At 38.4% G+C, this 18,588-nt stretch overlaps 1 protein-coding gene across 1 annotated transcript; it reads left to right on the top strand.

Annotated features, from left to right (window-relative positions):
* The first annotated feature begins 3,482 nt into the window (after nt 1-3,482).
* Nucleotides 3,483-18,001, top strand: LOC125239961 (phenoloxidase-activating factor 2-like). The gene is made up of 7 exons (XM_048147755.1): nt 3,483-3,559; nt 5,818-5,895; nt 6,903-7,015; nt 12,934-13,148; nt 14,437-14,612; nt 16,319-16,480; nt 17,394-18,001. Exons 2-7 carry the CDS (start codon nt 5,818-5,820, stop codon nt 17,556-17,558), a joined length of 909 nt encoding a protein of 302 aa, XP_048003712.1. The 5' UTR covers nt 3,483-3,559; the 3' UTR covers nt 17,559-18,001.
* The last annotated feature ends 587 nt before the right edge of the window (nt 18,002-18,588 follow it).

The raw sequence follows: 18,588 nt of genomic DNA on the forward strand, positions 1-18,588 counted from the left end.
TAGCCCGCGATTTTTCAAATTTGCCGCCTTTTTCTAGTGACAAGATTTGGTTGACGGTCTATAATTACTCCTCATGAGATGGGAGTTGTGTCTCATTTTGATACTGGTAAGTAAGTAATATTAGAAAAGTCATTGACACATACTGAGACTAGAATAATATATGAGACTGAGATTCTATGAGAATTCAGATAATCTTATCTTAAATCTGCGGGGGCCCTTACGGATACACTTCGACCCATCGGGATCTTTTGTGCAATTACCCCGCATGATCCTAACGGCCCAGCCACGACATTGGTGTAAGCGCGACAGCGGTGAGCGGCAGCTATACGTGCGAATGAAAAGTCCCATCGCTGTGTCTCGCTCCAATGTATGGCCGCCGCTTACCGCTGTCGCGCCTAACCAATGTCGTGGCTGGGCCGTAAGATCCTTCAGCTATTCAGGAGCTTCTCGACCATCTCCACGTATCGGATGATGAGGCTCATGGGTAGCTCTCTGAAGTCCTTTGGCACCAGGTAACCTGCTCTAAAGTTCTTCACTCTTTGTCTGGCGAATTCAGGCAAGGTATTGTTGGTAGGGGTTGGCAGAGCACATGAAACTGCTAAAGTTACAGTAGCACTCTTGGCAAATAAGGGGTTGAAAGAAAACGAAACTCTCGCCTACGCCACAATTTACCCCATATCCCACAGTCGCCTTCTACGACACCCACGGGAAGAAAGGGGGTGGTGAAATTCTTAACCCGCCACCACACGGGAAACGTTCCATTTTACCTCTCAAGAAAATCTCTTCAACCTTACTCCGTTACCTTAGTTCGTTTTCACATTATCCGATCCGATATCGGATGCCGGAAGGATTTCAAGAGAATAAATCCAAGATGGCGCCTGTAATGTATGGGATATTGGGCCTACATCCGATATCGGATCGGATAATGTGAAAACGCACTAACATACAATTCCATGCAATTTAGTAGCCGCAATACGACCGGTTTGACGACCGGTCTGGCGCAGTCGGTAGTGACCCTGCCTGCTGCGCCGTGGTCCCGGGTTCGAATCCCGGTAAGGGCATTTATTGTGTGTGTGTGGATTGAGTGAGCACCTTTCGAAAATGAAAAAAAATATGCTGATCATTTAGTAAAAGTTCTAAAACAATTGTAAAACGAATCTCTGAATTTGTAAAAAGATAAATCAAAAGATACAGCCATTAACATGTGCTCACTCAGTTCTCACAAACTACCAACGAAAACAGTGAATATATTCATTTAACATATAATATTTATATACTAACATTTAGTAAAAAATAGGCCAACCTACCTCTATAAATATTAGATCACCTAGTGACGTATTAAATTTTTTACAAATAGTTTCTTATGCTCACTCAATCCACACACTTTTGAAAAGCCGAATTTTGATGAAAAACATAAGATTTAGACCGCTATTATATGTGTATAGTTTAGTAAAAGTGAAATGGGAATTTGTAAAATACAAAACGAACCACTAACGTGTCAGGTTTTTTTATAATAAATTTTTGTAAGTGCTCACTCAGTCCACACGTTTTGAGAAAGTTAAAAATGTAAATATCTTACGATTTGTAGCACCTAAGACACTCGAAAGTACTTCAACATTTAGTAAAAATTTTTACTAAATATCCACCATCTAATATTTTATATTCGTTGTCTGGTTTTAAAGATATTCAGACATAACTTTTCTCATACAAATGTATCAAGTAGGGTGACCACACTATGTCGGCTCCTGATTTTCCCCACCTTCCCATTGTCATATTGAGATTGGGGAGTTTCGTTCAATTTTGATAATAGTTTACCGGATTTGTAAGTGGGAGCGAGAAAAGAATAACTATTTCTCGCTCCCACTTACAAATCCTGTACGCTCATCTGTTAGCGCGATTAGATTACCAGGTTCTGGTTTCTTACTAGTGAAGTATTATATTCTTTGTTTCTTACCAATTATCATTCATGTCCTTTTTAATGCATGCATGTCGATATGGTTATTATCCTGACGTCGATAAAAATTACACAATACACATCATCACTAGGCCAAGAACATAACCTAAAAACAGTTTGCAGATGGATAATTAATATGGTATTAGTTTAATATTATCAAAATTGAACGAACGATACTCGATCCCCAATCTCAATATGACAATGGGAAGGTGGGGAAAATCAGGAGCCGACATAGTGTGGTCACCCTACTTGATACATTTGTATGAGAAAAGTTATGTCTGAATATCTTTAAAACCAGACAACGAATATAAAATATTAGATGGTGGATATTTAGTAAAAATTTTTACTAAATGTTGAAGTACTTTCGAGTGTCTTAGGTGCTACAAATCGTAAGATATTTACATTTTTAACTTTCTCAAAACGTGTGGACTGAGTGAGCACTTACAAAAATTTATTATAAAAAAACCTGACACGTTAGTGGTTCGTTTTGTATTTTACAAATTCCCATTTCACTTTTACTAAACTATACACATATAATAGCGGTCTAAATCTTATGTTTTTCATCAAAATTCGGCTTTTCAAAAGTGTGTGGATTGAGTGAGCATAAGAAACTATTTGTAAAAAATTTAATACGTCACTAGGTGATCTAATATTTATAGAGGTTAAATGTTAGTATATAAATATTATATGTTAAATGAATATATTCACTGTTTTCGTTGGTAGTTTGTGAGAACTGAGTGAGCACATGTTAATGGCTGTATCTTTTGATTTATCTTTTTACAAATTCAGAGATTCGTTTTACAATTGTTTTAGAACTTTTACTAAATGATCAGCATATTTTTTTTCATTTTCGGAAGGTGCTCACTCAATCCACACACACACCATTTATTTGTGTGATGAGCACAGATATTTGTTCCTGAGTCATGGATGTTTTCTATGTATATACGTATTTATATATTATATATATCGTTGTCTGAGTACCCATAACACAAGCCATCTTGAGCTTACCGTGGGTCTCAGTCAATCTGTGTAAGAATGTCCTACAATATTTATTTATTTATTTATTTATTTATTTATAATACAAAATCGTGGAAAACGAGATAGTATGTAGGTACTGTCGTCACCGTAACCATATCCATACGATCCATACTGAGAAAATTAAATAAATATGTGGTGAATCTGAATATGGATGGCTGGGGTGAATAGGGATTACACTTAAAATGTGATTTTTCCTGCTATTTTCTTTACGTTATGAGAAAATCAAATCAAAATGTGAGGCTTTAAATACAGAAGCTCTGCTGGGGGTTCCATTGAATTTCACCTTACCTATCCTATCCCTATTTTTTTAGTACCAAAAATACAAAAAGAACCCTTATGGCGACGCTCTGTCCGTCTGTCTGTTTAAATATCTATGAAAGAAAGGAACCAAAATAACATTTCCCCACACGGGTGAAACTGAAAACCAGTTTTGACGTAGTGGCGCCAACTAGTGAGCAAAAGCAGTATTTCCTTATTACTGGGATCCCCACTCGATGAGGAAAATAAGCAAATTATTATATTTGATCTTCCGTGAACCAGTTTGTTCGTGAGATTGAAAACATAAAGGTATGTATTAGTGTTTTTACAAGTTTTTATTCAATGTTACTTAGTTTGGGTCAAAACGTAGAAGCTAAATTTGACCCAATTCCCGGTTACCGATTGATCTAAAAGCTGAAATTTTTGCAGTCCACAATCCACTAGGTTTTGCGATTTAAATCACGCTCAAATAGCATACTCTATCAAATCACGTCACAATGCAATATTATCACGTCACAATGCAATATTATGGTATCATGGAGCTAATCTGATGATGGAGCAGAAAGGTGGTCATAGGAACTCTGTTATGAAACGTCGTATCCCCATTGAGAAAGAAGTTTTTAGAAACGTTTTGGGAGAGCAGTAGCAAACTGTTGAAAGAAAGGTACAGTCGGCGATAAAAGCTTGTGCAAAACTGTTTTTTTTGCAAAAAAAAAACTTATTATTGTCACCGAGTGAAACGCAACATTTTTCACCACACCACCACGATGAAAATTATAACTGTAGAAATCCATACTTTGCTAATATTATAAATGGGAAAGTGCATGTGTGATTCTATTTGTTTGTAAGTCTTTTACGGCAAAACGGAGCGATGTATTGACGTGATTTTTTAAGTGGAGATAGTTGAAGGGATGCAGAACGACATAGGCTACTTTTTGTCTCTTTCTAACCCCCCACTTCCCTAGAATGGGGGGTGGAATTTTGTATGGATCATTCCGCAATTTTAGAATTAAACGCGAGCGAAGCCGCGGGTAAAAGCTAGTAACTAAATAAAATCCATTCATTTATTGCATATTAATGATTCAAAATCATCTTTTAATGTCAATTCTACCAGTCAGTTTTCGACATCAAGTTGAAATTGTGTGAAATTACGTTGCACTCTTGTAGGAGTATTTGGGAGTATTTACCAGTTGGTGTGGTAACAAATATTTTCCGTGATTAATAAGTGGGATTATCAATAGGGGAAAATGGGCACGGTTATCCATTATCCCCTCAATAAAACCAGTAGACCGACAAGAATCCCTTGGGTAGTGCAATAACATTAAAAACAGGTTGGGAATCGAAAACCAGTTATTGAGAACATGTCTTATTATCTGCGTTGTTTTAATTTTTATGCTGCATTTGACCTGGACTTATAAGTAAGTAGATAATTATAGTTATTTGTTAAATATGTATGTTTTTGTTGCCCGTGTGGTGACGGGTTAAGAATTTCAGTTCACCACCCCCTTTCTTCCCGTGGGTGTCGTAGAAGGCGACTGTGGGATATGGGTTAAATTGTGGCGTAGGCGAGACGCTAGCAACCTGTCACTGCAATGTCACAGTTTCGTTTTCTCTTAACCTCTTATTTGCCAAGAGTGGCACTGAAACTTGAGTAGTTTTATGTGCTCTGCCTACCCCTTCATGGGATACAGGCGTGATTGTATGTATGTATGTTGTATGTATGTTAAATAAATGCACAACAGTCTGCTTTGAAACCAAAATAACCTAACCACAAAATTAAAATTTTGAAAAAACCCCTGACTGCGATATAATTAGTGGATCGATTTTCATGAAACATGGCTAAGAACACTCCCGACTAACTCAGTTTTCAGAGAAAAAAAACTAAAACTATGGCTCCCCACAGACAAACTGACACTGACAAGACACTGACAGATCTGAACTGTCAGATTGCATACAAGTTTTTTTTAAGATTATGAATTTTTATGACTGTCTGTGGGGAGCCTAAATCGGTTCATCCGTTCAGGAACTACGATGCCACAGACAGAGACACACAGAAAGACACGTCAAACTTATAACACCCCGTCGTTTTTGCGTCGGGGGTTAAAAAAAGGAGCATTTGCGTTTCAAATTAAAGCAAACATAATTATTATTATTTTTTGGTTAAAAGCCGTTCTTCTCTTCGGGAGATTTTCATTTTTTTTAAGCTTTGCAAAGATGAACTTCACAGAATCCAGCTAGGAACATACTACGCGGACGTCCGCCGTCGAGCGACCGCGACCGCGACCGATCAGTGTGCACGGTCTTCGGGACGTGGCTTCGGCTGACCAAAACATCCAGCGAGCCAGATTTCGATCGGACGTCCGTGCGCTCAAGGCCACGTCCACGACCGTCGACCGATAGTTTGCACGGTTAAGTGTATATTCATTGTCCATCCGCGTCCGCGGTCGCGCGACGACGGCCGTCCGCGTAAGTAGTATGTTCCTAGCTTCATAGACGTATTAAAATCTAGTAGGTACAGCCTAATTAAGATAGAGTAGAGGTATTACTACAATTGTATCTCTTTCCAGATGTATAAACTCCTGCTATCCCTTGTGTTACTGGGCCTCCTGGCGAAGTCATTCGCACAAGGAGTCGACTCCAAACAGGTAAATCAGACCAATAATAGACACGCGGTCAAAAAGATTGAACCCACGACCTCGGACCACGATAGATTCGCACCTGTTCCCGCCTTTAGCGTTGAATAGTGTGAGAGTGGGATTTTGGTTGCGTTGTTAGTATCGCCACAAAATACCTACATAGTACACTCACGGACTTTATTTGTTGAGCCAAAATAATTTTGTCATGTCATAGTTAAGCTACGAGTATGACGTGTCCAGTAAAAAATGGGCTAGAAGTGGATCAACAATTTAAGTCCGTGACCATACAAGAACAGAAAAGGCTCACTGCTTTGATGTTCACAAAATGCCGTCTTTCGTAATTCTCATATTACCTACAATATCTGGGCGACCGAGCTTCGCTCGGTTCTATTTTAATATATCACGTCTTTAGATAAAAAAAACTCTTATAAATACAAAAACAAAAAAAAGACAAAAAACAAAACCTTAATTTCTGGCCGGGATTCGAAACCCTGACACCTACGATCTATCTGCGTACATTAGACCGACCTCGTACGACTGAGCTAAGCGGAATTGATGCCCACGCGTCGAAATTAACGACCATATTTTACGTTTACTAACGCGAAAGAAAAACTCATGAAAACTCGAAAATTCGCGTTTTCCGGGATCTAAGGCTACGCTAGATCGATTTTTCACCCCCGAAAACCCCCACATAATAAATTTCAGCGAAATCGTTAGAGCGGTTTCCGAGATCGTCAGTATATATAAATAAATAAATAAATATACAAGAATTGCTCGTTTAAAAGTATAAGATTAACAAGCGAAGGTCGTCCTACTGAATGGGCCGCAAATGCGCGGCCGCCGGCATGTAGGTACATAAGTATTAAGTACCTACTTGTACCTCTGCGAAAGAATCGCGGAATGAATATCGCGATATCGGATCGGATAATGGGCAGAAAACGGACTAAGGGCATCTGCCTATTAGAAAATATTCTTGTGATATTGAACACAGATTCATATTTAGTATTTATTAACAGATTCGCTTGGGCTGCGGCTGGCGCAACCCCGAGGGGCTTGGCTTCCGAGTAAGTAATACCCCCGCCGATGAAGCTAAGTTCGGAGAGTTCCCCTGGACAGTTGCCATCTTCAAGTACGTATAAAAACGTCCTACTTATTAGTAGGTAGGTACCTACAGACATGGTGTTTTCAGTCAAAGGAAATAGTAAATCCGATGTACTTAGGATATGTTTAGGAAAATCAACGATAGATGGCGTGAAAAACAATTATATTCACTGTACATTCCCTGTTATGTGGAAATTAGCTCACGTCATACCCCTTCCTAAAATTTCTAATCCCACGTCACCTTCCCAATACCGTCCCATATCCATCCTCCCAGTGTTATCGAAAATTGTCGAACATTTTGTTAATAACCACCTTCTCTCATATTTCCACAGGCATGAGTTGTTGAATCGCTTTCAGTCGGGTTTCCGTCCCGGGCATAGCACTGTCACGGCTCTGGTGAAGGTTACCGATGACATTCGTCTTAATATTGAAAATAAAAAGCTTACGCTTCTCGTACTTTTGGACTTCAGTAGTGCTTTTAATACAGTAGATTTTGATATCCTTCTTCATATTCTTCGTACTTTTAATGTGTCACAGACGGCTTTATCTTGGTTCCGTAACTACCTCTTTGGGAGACGCCAGCGTGTCAGGGTCGACGACAAGATTTCGGATTGGTGTGATCTGTCTGCTGGTGTTCCCCAGGGAGGGATACTCTCTCCTCTCCTATTCTCAATTTTTATTAATGGCATTACTGAATCCTTAAAGTGTAGTTTTCATCTCTACGCGGATGATTTGCAAATTTACGCGTCGGCTAGCATGGACGAGTTTCCTCATCTTGTCAATAAAATCAACAGCGACCTTGAGTCAATACGTCTCTGGGCTCACAAGTTTGGGTTGAAAGTGAATGCGTTGAAGTCGCAGGCGATTGTCATCGGTGGCCCTCACTTTGTGTCCAAACTGTCGGAAATGGTGGTACCCAACGTAATTTTTGATGGAACAATTATCCCATTTTCCGCTACAGTGAAAAACTTGGGTATCACCATAGATCAAACTTTGTCCTGGTCAGCCCACGTCGCTGATGTTAGCAATAAAGTGTTTGCGTCTCTCCACTCGCTGAGGCGTTTACAAAATTTTCTTCCACTTCAAACAAAAATAACACTTTCTTCGTCATTGTTGCTTCCTTTGTTAGATTACGGTGATATCGCTTTTCTGGACCTTAGTGAGGAGTTGCTTGACAAACTCGAGCGGTTGCAAAACTTGTGTATCCGTTACATCTATGGTTTGCGTAAGTTTGATCGCGTATCCCAGTTCCGATCTCAGCTTGGCTGGCTGCCGATTCGCCGTCGTCGAGACGTGCATGTCCTGTCACTGCTTTTTAATGTCTTATTTAATCCGTCTTCGCCACGTTACCTTTCCGAAAGATTTAGTTACTTGGCTGCTGGCAGTAATCACCGTTTGCGATCTAGCGCCAATCTTGCTCTTGCAATTCTACCCAATAAGACGCGGACATACAGAAAATCCTTTTCTGTCTATGCCGCTAAATTGTGGAATGAGATACCGGTGTCCGTGAGGCAATCCCAATCTGTAGCAGCACTCAAGAATAACCTTAAAAAACTATGGCTTTCCGACACTTAATTTTTTTTTTTTTATCGGATTGGTTTTTTTTTCTTTTCTCTCTTTTTCTTTTTCTTTAATTTTTATCTATTTTTTTTTAATTGTCGTCTTGCTTTGTGGTTCGAATTAATATCCATATACTTTTTGGTCTAAGTACCTATATAAATATATATTTTATGAGTATTTGTTTATTTATTATTATATTATTATATATGTATATATTGGTGTATTAATGTAATTGTATATGTATATATTTGTTACCATGTGTATACAAAATTTGCATTTAATTCTTTTAGTGGTTGTACATTTTTGAATTCGTCACTCATCGTTAATTCGCTTCTACTCATTTCCTCAAAGGTTGACTGGAAGAGATCCCATTAAGGGATAAGTCCGCCTACATTGTATATTACTGACTCTGTAACTGTGTCTCTTTTGTTTCCTTTATGTACAATAAAGCTTATACATACATACATATATTCCGTTGTGCAAGTTGTTCGCTAGATGTCACTGTTACCTCCGCAAACTGAGTAATGACTTGTTGTCGTAAAATGTATAAGTATTTTTTGATGTCCAAAATTTTCGCTAGATGCCGCTGTACCAGGTTTAAACTAGCGAACGACATTCTATAGTTAATTATATGTAATTAAATTGTAAAATATATCAATGTCATTTTATTTGGGCAAAGAAGTTGGTCTAGAAATATAATAGTACATTATGATACAAGTTACGAATTTCCTTTTCGCACGTGTATCGTACGACGTTTTTCAGTACAGATGAGCCCATAATTGATGTCAAGCCCTAGCGTAAACTAACAATTTAGGTTTTTACGCAAAATATTGAAAATTATTGACTATTTTGATGAAATATTAGCACACAGCAGAAGAAAACCTTATAATGGACTATGTGAGTAGGCTTCTAAACACTTTAAAGCTATAAATTTGACAAAATATCGTAAAGAAAATTTCAATCGGAAGATCATAATTACCTGTGAAATGAGTATTTCATAATTCATAATTTATTGCATAATAATCATGTGGTACAAAACAGGTGTTACAATATGATAGGTTCACACATGAACCCTGTTAGGGATCATCCATAAATTACGTCACACGTTAAGGGGGAGGGAGGGGGTCGACAAAGTGTGACAATGTGTGACAAGGGGGTGGGAGGGGTCCTAAATTTCGTGACGTCACATTTCAAAATCTATCATAATCTAAAGGTTAAAACACGAACTTTAAACTGTTACTTTATGACACCTCATAAACATATACAAATACAGGATATTCGGTAACCGGATGAAAAGCCAAAAGGAGGCGATAGTCTAGGCCATTTAGAACATTCTTTAGCTAGTAAATGTCTCGGACAAAATTTGATTAGTCGTTTTTTTTAAACTTCTCGGTGAAAACTCCAAAATTTCAGACAAAATCGATAAGCATACTCTTGTTATTGTAGATAGGTAGTTGTTTTGGTTTTATTTCGTATTTTAAAATGTCTATCGTATACCAGAAAATAAATTTGAAACATCTGTCTCTAAAGAAAATCAAACAACAGCGATTTAAAAATTTAATAACATAAAAAAATGATTTGAGTAATTTGATTACTTAGGTCGAAAAAAAACTTAAATTTGTTTAAGCCATGTCTGGCTAAAAATGTTCTAAATGGCCTAGACCAGGATCACCTATTTTCGACTTTGTATCTGGTTATAAATATAATTTACCAATTGTATTGTCGACCAACTCAGAATGTGAAATCTTGAGCGTTGCGGGGGTTTCAAGGCACGTAGGTTAAATAAATGTGTAACACACACAACAACATGTGGAAAATATTAACTGCAAAACATCACACAATTTAGTTTCATTCATATTTTTTTAAACATTTAAGAGTCAAAATCATCCTTTAAACGTTTGTTCTACCAGCCACAGCCAGCTGTGGACATCAAGTTAAAATTTCTATGAAATTACTTTACACTCTTATAGATACAATGACACTTTGTCCTTCGTTTTTGAAGTATCAAGAGAGCCTTTCCTGTTGATGGGGCGAAGAATAATTTAAGTACATAAATGAAAATAAGATTGATTTCTAACCGCTGTTTTCATTCAATAATTTCTACGTGTAAATTTGCAAAATATGTGACGTCACACTAGGGAGGGGGGAGTCTAACAAATGTGACCAGCTGTGACAAGGAGGGGGGGAGGGGTCAAAAATCACGATTTTTAGTGTGACGTAATTTATGGATGATCCCTTAGGGCACTGCAAATTTTCCTTAAAACTAGCTTACGACTAGGCTTACAGCAGTTACAGCAAAGTACAGGTATATTCATAATCCAATCTATTTAAACGCATTTTAACACTTATGTTTAAGGCATAAGACTACTGGATTTATAATTACAATTTTATTACATTTATTACTTATACTAGCTATGATACCCGGCTTCGCTCGGGAGTTGATATGAGATTACGTGGTAGTTTAAATAAAAAAATAAACTATGACGTAAACGGTAAAAAAATTTATTGAAAACATTTTCTCATCATTTACACTACTTGTTTATAAACAACATTTTTTATTTTATTATCCGGGGTATATATATATAAATTTTTCGAATTTCCTACTCTTGAGCAAGCTACATATAGCTGACCGTGTGAAAAGCAGGATTCTTTGAGGTTGATGCCACAATATTTTAAAGTTTGCCCTTGCGCTTTGTTAATCGTGAAACTGAAGGCTAATTTAATTGGAAACTGCAATCTTTTAAATTGAAATGACAATTCAGAAGAGATCAGTGGTATTCTAGGTATAAATACTGTGTGTCCTTTGCACTTTCCAGAAATAAGTTCAGCTTCAATGATATTATTCGATAACTGTTTTACGATCATCGTCGTTCCATTACATAGTTTTGGGGAGTTTAGATTCCTGAGTAGTATGATTGGAGATCCAACTTTCAGACGAAGGCAGTGTAATGGCATTCCTGGTACTTGTAAAGAGTTTAGAAATTCAGTAGGGAAGTTGACACTTGAAATAAAGGCTCACAGATAACTTCTTTCCTTCTCGTTTCGAAATCGCTTGTTTCACTGTTCAAATCGAACTGACTCTGGCGGGCGACACCGGGCTCTTATATATTCAGAGAGCTAGGCTCTAGAATATTCGAGAAAGTTTTAGAATATTTTCCTTCTCATATCTTCTAGAATGTTCTCGATATTATCGTCTGCCGTGACAATAGGTTCTGCTGCTGTAGAATACTTTCAATGAAGTTCAACTACTCGACAACAGATGGCGCCACTATACTTAGGGTTGAAGAAGCCCTTATATCTTTAAAAACACGCCCTTTAGGTTAAAACGGGAACTTTCTTGTTCGAGGGGGGATAAAGGGCTATCACACTATTTAAGTCCCTTTAATAAGTTCAAATACTCGATAACAGAACAAATGTAATTTAAGACTATTGAAATTGGAATTTTAAATTTCGCGCCTTTCGAAATGTAACCCAAATAATCGTTGTTCTGAATGAAGTTCAACTACTCGACAACAGATGGCGCCACTACACTTAGGGTTGAAGAAGCCCTTATATCTTTAAAAACACGCCCTTTAGGTTAAAACGGGAACTTTCTTGTTCGAGGGGGGATAAAGGGCTATCACACTATTTAAGTCCCTTTATCGTGCCGGGACTCCTTTTTAAGTTTTATCGGCACGCACACTTTTATCGACTTAGTTTTATTATATATAATGATAATGATAATGATAATTTTATTGTATAATCATAATAATATTTTATTGTATTCGATCATTATTAAATTATTACTGATAATATTTAAGCCATTTAATCTTAAATTCTCATCTACAGAGTAGCATCATTAAATTATAAAAATTTACATTTAAATTACATTTGACGATTATTTGGGTAAGGATTCGTCTTTCAACGGGTTATTTGGCCCTGTAATGTAACAGAACAATCTAGTACACTGCACGACACCATATTTTACACATCCCTTTTTATTACCCCAACCCCCGAATTATTTATTAATTATTATTTTGAATATTTTCGAAATATTATGTAAACAAATCTTCGGCCGCTAGCGGCCGCTGTCGGACTCGGAAATAAATAAATAAATAAATAAATAAATATTGGGGACATCTTACACAGATCAACTTAGCCCCAAACTAAGCATAGCTTGTACTATGGGTGCTAAGCGACGATATACATACTTAAATAGATAAATACATACTTATATACATAGAAAACATCCAATGGTCACGTTTTGTCATTGGTAGTCCGACTCTTTCTCACTCATGGGATGTTCATATACGTGACGGCTTCTCTTTCGCACACTTCAGCTGTCTTTAAGCGTAGCGAAATGATAGGTCTGTGGTTTATACTTGTATCTTATCGGTATTTTCTCAGGATCGAATCAGTAGACAATCAGAACCTCAACGTGTACGTCGGGAGCGGTTCTCTCATCCATCCCAACGTGGTTCTCACCGCTGCACATCACATCTACAATGGAAGCCAGCTTAAAGTTCGAGCTGGCGACTGGGACTTATATGAGACAAGAGAAATTTACCTCCATCAAGATCGCGATGTTAAAGAAGTTGTTGTGCATAAAGACTTTAACAAAGGTAAATGGAGTAAACTCACGGTGTTTTCAGTCAGTCAAAGGAAATAGTAAATCCGATGTACTTTCGATATTATTATTATTATTATTCAATTATAGGCGAGCAGCTATTCAGCTGATGAGCCTAAGTCACACAGTGTCTCATGATTTATAGTTAGCAAAGTCATGTCACTATCTTATTATTTAAAAGCCACTTGTCTAGTCTGTTTTTAAACACATTCACTGAGGGAGCAGTAACAACACTATCCGGTAAACTGTGTTTAGGAAAATTAACGATAGAGGGCGTAAAAATAAATTATATGCCGTAGTGCAAGTTGTTCGCTAGATGTCACTGTTACGCCCGCAAACTGGTTAATGACTTGTTTTCGTAAAATGTATAAGTATTTTTTGATGTCCAAAATTTTCGCCAGATGTCGCTGTACCACCCGCAAGCTAGCGAACGGCATTCTATGGCTAATTCGGCTAATTAATTGCATGTATTAAATTGTAAATTCTATTAATGTCATCTTTTTTGTCAAAAAAGTTAGCATTCAAATATTTATTAATGTGTCTGGTTGATGAATGACTATTTATTTAGAAATCCCATCATTAATATGTGGCCTTCCATGTTTAAAGGGTCCACATGCTTTGTTTTCTAAAAGGCAAAGCAAAGACCTTTAGGAATGGAAAGTCACATGAAAAGTTGTGGTAAGTGGTAACTTAATAATAGATGGCGCTGCATTCGAAAATCTTGACTGATAACCATAGATTATAATATTGAATAGTATGGTATAGACTTATAGAGTTATCAGCACAAACTACTAAGAAGATACTACGTATGTTATCAGTCAAGATTATCGAATGCAGCGCCATCTATTATTAAGTTACGACAACTTTTCTAATAGCGATGTCATTGGACTTTAACAAAGGTAAATGGAGACCAACTGATTTTCGTAGCATTCCGTGAGCGAGTTTTTTAGCCGATTTAGCTTTTGGATTTTGTTCTATAGTGTCAGAAATTAGCTAAAAGAAAACTAAGTGAGACTATTCGACTTAACACATGAAAACACTTCGTCTACTGTCCTTTGAGTTGTCGGCAACCCGAACCCTCCTTAGAACTTGTACACTCCTTTTTGCTGTGTACCTAACACACAAAAAGGAGTGTACAAGTTTCTAATGCAACGCGCATGTGACACTTCTTAGTTGCAGGCGTCCATAGGTTACGGTGACCGCTTTCCATCAGGCGGACCGTATGCTTGTTTGCCACCGACGTAGTATATAAAAATAAACACTAACCTTAATGTATGTTTCAGGCAACCTGTTTTACGACATCGGCCTCCTCTTCCTGTCTTCGCCAGTAGACCTCGCTCCAAATGTGGCCGTGGCATGCCTGCCCAACGCGAAAGTACGCGCCGCCTCTGGTACGCGCTGTGTGGCCAGTGGCTGGGGCAAAGACGAGAGCGGGAAGTACCAGCCCGTCATGAAAAAAGTGAGTTTTTTTAAGCATCTGGGAATTCATTCTAAGACCAAATTAAATTATTTCATACTAGCGACCCGCCCTGGCTTCGCACGGGTACTATATTTACATGTAAACCTTCCTCTAAAATCACTCTATCTATTAAAAAAAACCGCATCAAAATCCGTTGCGTAGTTTTAAAGATTTAAGCATACATAGGGACATAGGGACAGAGAAAGCGACTTTGTTTTATACTATGTAGTGATGATGTGATGAAATATTTCAATTTCTGTTATTAGTAGACAGACTACTATTATTTTAACTATAAACTGAAATAAAATGTCATATACAAAGAAAAAATGACCAAGGCCTCCAAGTGTTCAATGCTGGATTCGAACCAGCGTACTCCATTATAGCCACGGATGCCTCAACCACTCGGACAACTGGTCACGGCGGCAAGGGTCGAAATTTTCAAGTATATGACACAATTACCGAAGGCTTACGGCGCCTCGTGGCCATCTCTGAGGTAGAACCGGAACTAGAGGCCTTGGTCATTTTTTCTTTGTATATGACATTTTATTTCAGTTTATAGTCATCTGGGAATTGTAGCTTAAAAACAACACAAAGATCAAAAGAGATAGTTACACAGTAACGTTCCAATCCATCTGAAATTGTCATTGAAAGTCTTTTGTTTTTCATACAAGGTCTAATAAATATAAGTAATGACAATTTCATGTGGATTATGAACGTTTTTGCGTAACAACGTCCTCCTTCTGAATGACGTCAATACACAAACTCTTCGTCGTATCGTGTCTGATGGATGAAACAACTGCTCTCCACCAGTGCTCTTCATTTCGCTCTATCCTGGAACCCATGCATGCTTGCCTTCAAATTGATCATACCACATACACAATATACCTGTCCTTAATGTATAGAAAGGTCAAGATAAAAATTACCTAACAGCAGCGGCTGATCCAAGCCGATTCCCACCGGCTCGCCTAAAATTGGTTACTAGTAAAGTACCTAATGTAAAAGTAGGTTTCTTTTTGCTGTGTTGCCTAGCAGAAATTTTCACGCCGCTACGGTTACCTAATCTTAAATTTGATATCTATTGATTAATTAAACATGATCATCCTTTTAATTCCTTTTCATTGGATTTAGATTGTCTCGACAATGGGGAAAGCCTGATAAAAATTCTAAGCAATGGTTCAATTTGTCCAGTGCAAGGCAATGAACAGGCGCTGGTTCAATTATCCCACTTCCGGAGTAAATTTGAAATAATTTTACCCTTCTAGTCTTAAGGAATAATTATTTCCGGGATAACAAATATCCTCTTATTCACTGTGTCGGTAAAGAAATAGTTATTTGTTTTACAAGGCGGCAAAATTGTTGTTTAACCGCACGAGCCAATATTAGTAGTAGCGTAGTGAGTGGTTCTAAAAGTGGAATCTTGAGCGTTGCGAGGGAAACAAACAAAATACTGACTATAAAACGTGAAACTAAATCAATCCCATCAATTTATCTAATATTTATGATTAAAAATCATCACATATAGGAAAATTCTACCAGTCAGCTTAAGACATAAAGTTGAAATTTGTATGAAATTACTTTGCACTCTTGTGGATAAAATGCAATTGTGCTATCTGTTTTCGAATAGCAAAGTAAGCCTTTATCAGTTGGCGTGGTGAAAAAACCTTTTCCATGCTCACGAAGTAAACCATTCTTCATTTGTTTCCCAGACAGAGGTACCAGTAGTAGATCGCGCCCGTTGCCAACAGGAGTTGCGCAGGACCCGCCTCGGCGACATCTTCGAGTTGCACCACTCCTTCATGTGTGCTGGCGGCGAGGGCGCTGATACTTGCACGGTCGACAGTGGAGCGCCCCTCGTCTGTCCTACTCAGGTATTGACGATTTGACTCGTGTAAGACAGAGATAGCACAGCCAGCCACATCGCGCTGTTGGTCAATCACACTTAAAAAGATAGTGATGTGGCCATGTGAACCTTTTTAGGGTTCCGTAGTCAACTAGGAAAGGAACCCTTATAGTTTTGCCACGTCTGTCTGTCCGTCCGTCCGTCCGTCCGCGGATAATCTCAGTAACCGTTAGCACTAGAAAGCTGAAATTTGGTACCAATATGTATATCAATCACGCCAACAAAGTGCAAAAATAAAAAATGGAAAAAATGTTTTATTAGGGTACTCCCCCTACATGTAAAGGGGGGCAGTTTTTTTTTTCGTTCCAACCCCAACGTGTGATATATTGTTGGATACGTATTTAAAAATAAATAAGGGTTTACTAAGATCGTTTTTTGATAATATTAATATTTTCGGAAATAATCTCTTCTAAAGGAAAAAAAAAGTGCGTCCCCCCCCCTATCTTTTGAACCATATGTTTAAAAAATATGATAAAAATCACAAAAGTAGAACTTTATAAAGACTTTCTAGGAAAATTGTTTTGAACTTGATAGGTTCAGTAGTTTTTGAGAAAAATACGGAAAACTACGGAACCCTACACTGAGCGTGGCCCGACACGCTCTTGGCCGGTTTTTGAGAATTTTTTTTATATACTGTGTGGTTCCTGATAACGAACCCAATCCATACTAATATTATAAATGGGAAAGTGTGTGTGTCTGTCTTTCACGGCAAAACGGAGAGACGAATTGTCGTGATTTTCTAGGGATGAAGATAGTTGAAGGGATGGAGAGTGACATAGGCTAACGCGAGCGAAGCCGCGGGTAAAAGCTAGTAAGTAACAATGTGTCGAATTTAACGGAAAACAAAAACACGGTGTATGTATGTTTTTATTATTTTCCAGTACGAGCCAGACCGCTACATCCAGCACGGCATCGTCGCGTGGGGCGTCGGCTGCGACCAGCAGACGCCGGCCGCGTACGTTGACGTCGGCCATCTCCGCGCCTGGATAGACGACAAAGTCCGAGGGCGGGGATACGACCAGTCCAGTTATACTTACCTCGATTAGTTTCATTTTAATCGTAAACAATATTTTCAAATTCAGAGGGATAAAATAACCCCCTTTCTTTTTTTTTCAATTTAATTACATTTATAAATTGAAATAGATATCCATCTCCGCGCGTGGATAGACGATAAAGTCCGAACCTCGATTAGGGCCCATTTAGACGGTAGGAGATCTCGCATACGAGTTTTATTTGATGGCTGTGCAAAATTACATATACTCAAAGCCCGCAATGTAACTAAAATCGCATGCGAGTTAATTCGCACGTCGTCTAAATCAGGCCCTGGTTTCTTTACATGTTTAACTAGTATTTTCCCGCAGTTTCGCTTGCGTTAAATTTGAAAATTGCGAAATCTTCCATCCCCCATTTCAGGGAAGTGGGGAGTTGGAAAGACAAAAAGTAGCCTATGTCACTCTCCATCCCTTCAACTAACTCCACGTAAAAAATCACGTCATTCGTCGCGCTGTTGTACTGTGAAAGACGGACAAACAAACAGATATACACTCTTTTAACTATAAAACTCCCGTGAGACTCATACATATTTAAAAATATTTTAAGCGGGTTACTCACGTATTAAGTCGATATAGCGTTCGACATGTTTCGGCTCAATTTCGAGAGCCTTTCTCAAGAGTAGCGACACCCCGCCTTTACATGTCGAGAGCGCGACGCATACTGCGGGCGCTTGCTCGGTGCGCGCGGCTGCTGAGGACAGGCGCAGGGGGGGTCGGCGGCGCGGGCGACGTCACCGTGGCGAGATCGGAGCTACCCACTATGTTACTTTTGTCAAAAGCAGGATTGCACACAACACTTATTACGTCACTTGTTAAGGGTGCGTTTACACTGGGGACCGACGTAGTGCCTAGAACTGTTTTCCAACTTGGTGGCACCGACCAACCACTGTCACGATTGAAATTAGGATGACGACTAATTTCTATAGCTTCCCGTATTTTCCGCTGAACGAAGAACTTTTCTCGCGCCAGTACGGTTACCCTATCAAATCTTACATAGTGCGTCGTGTCCGAATCCAATACGTGT

Source organism: Leguminivora glycinivorella, chromosome 26 (assembly GCF_023078275.1).
Source record: "Leguminivora glycinivorella isolate SPB_JAAS2020 chromosome 26, LegGlyc_1.1, whole genome shotgun sequence".
Classification (NCBI taxonomy): Eukaryota; Metazoa; Arthropoda; class Insecta; order Lepidoptera; family Tortricidae; genus Leguminivora; species Leguminivora glycinivorella.

What these genes read in the sequence shown, in the direction of transcription:
- LOC125239961 (XM_048147755.1), top strand. Translation starts at nt 5,818, where the DNA reads ATGTATAAACTCCTGCTATCCCTTGTGTTACTGGGCCTCCTGGCGAAG. An exon ending in TGGACAGTTGCCATCTTCAA is followed by an intron (nt 7,016 to 12,933) that starts GTACGTATAAAA and finishes GTATTTTCTCAG; the next exon opens with GATCGAATCAGTAGACAATC. An exon ending in ACCAGCCCGTCATGAAAAAA is followed by an intron (nt 14,613 to 16,318) that starts GTGAGTTTTTTT and finishes TTTGTTTCCCAG; the next exon opens with ACAGAGGTACCAGTAGTAGA.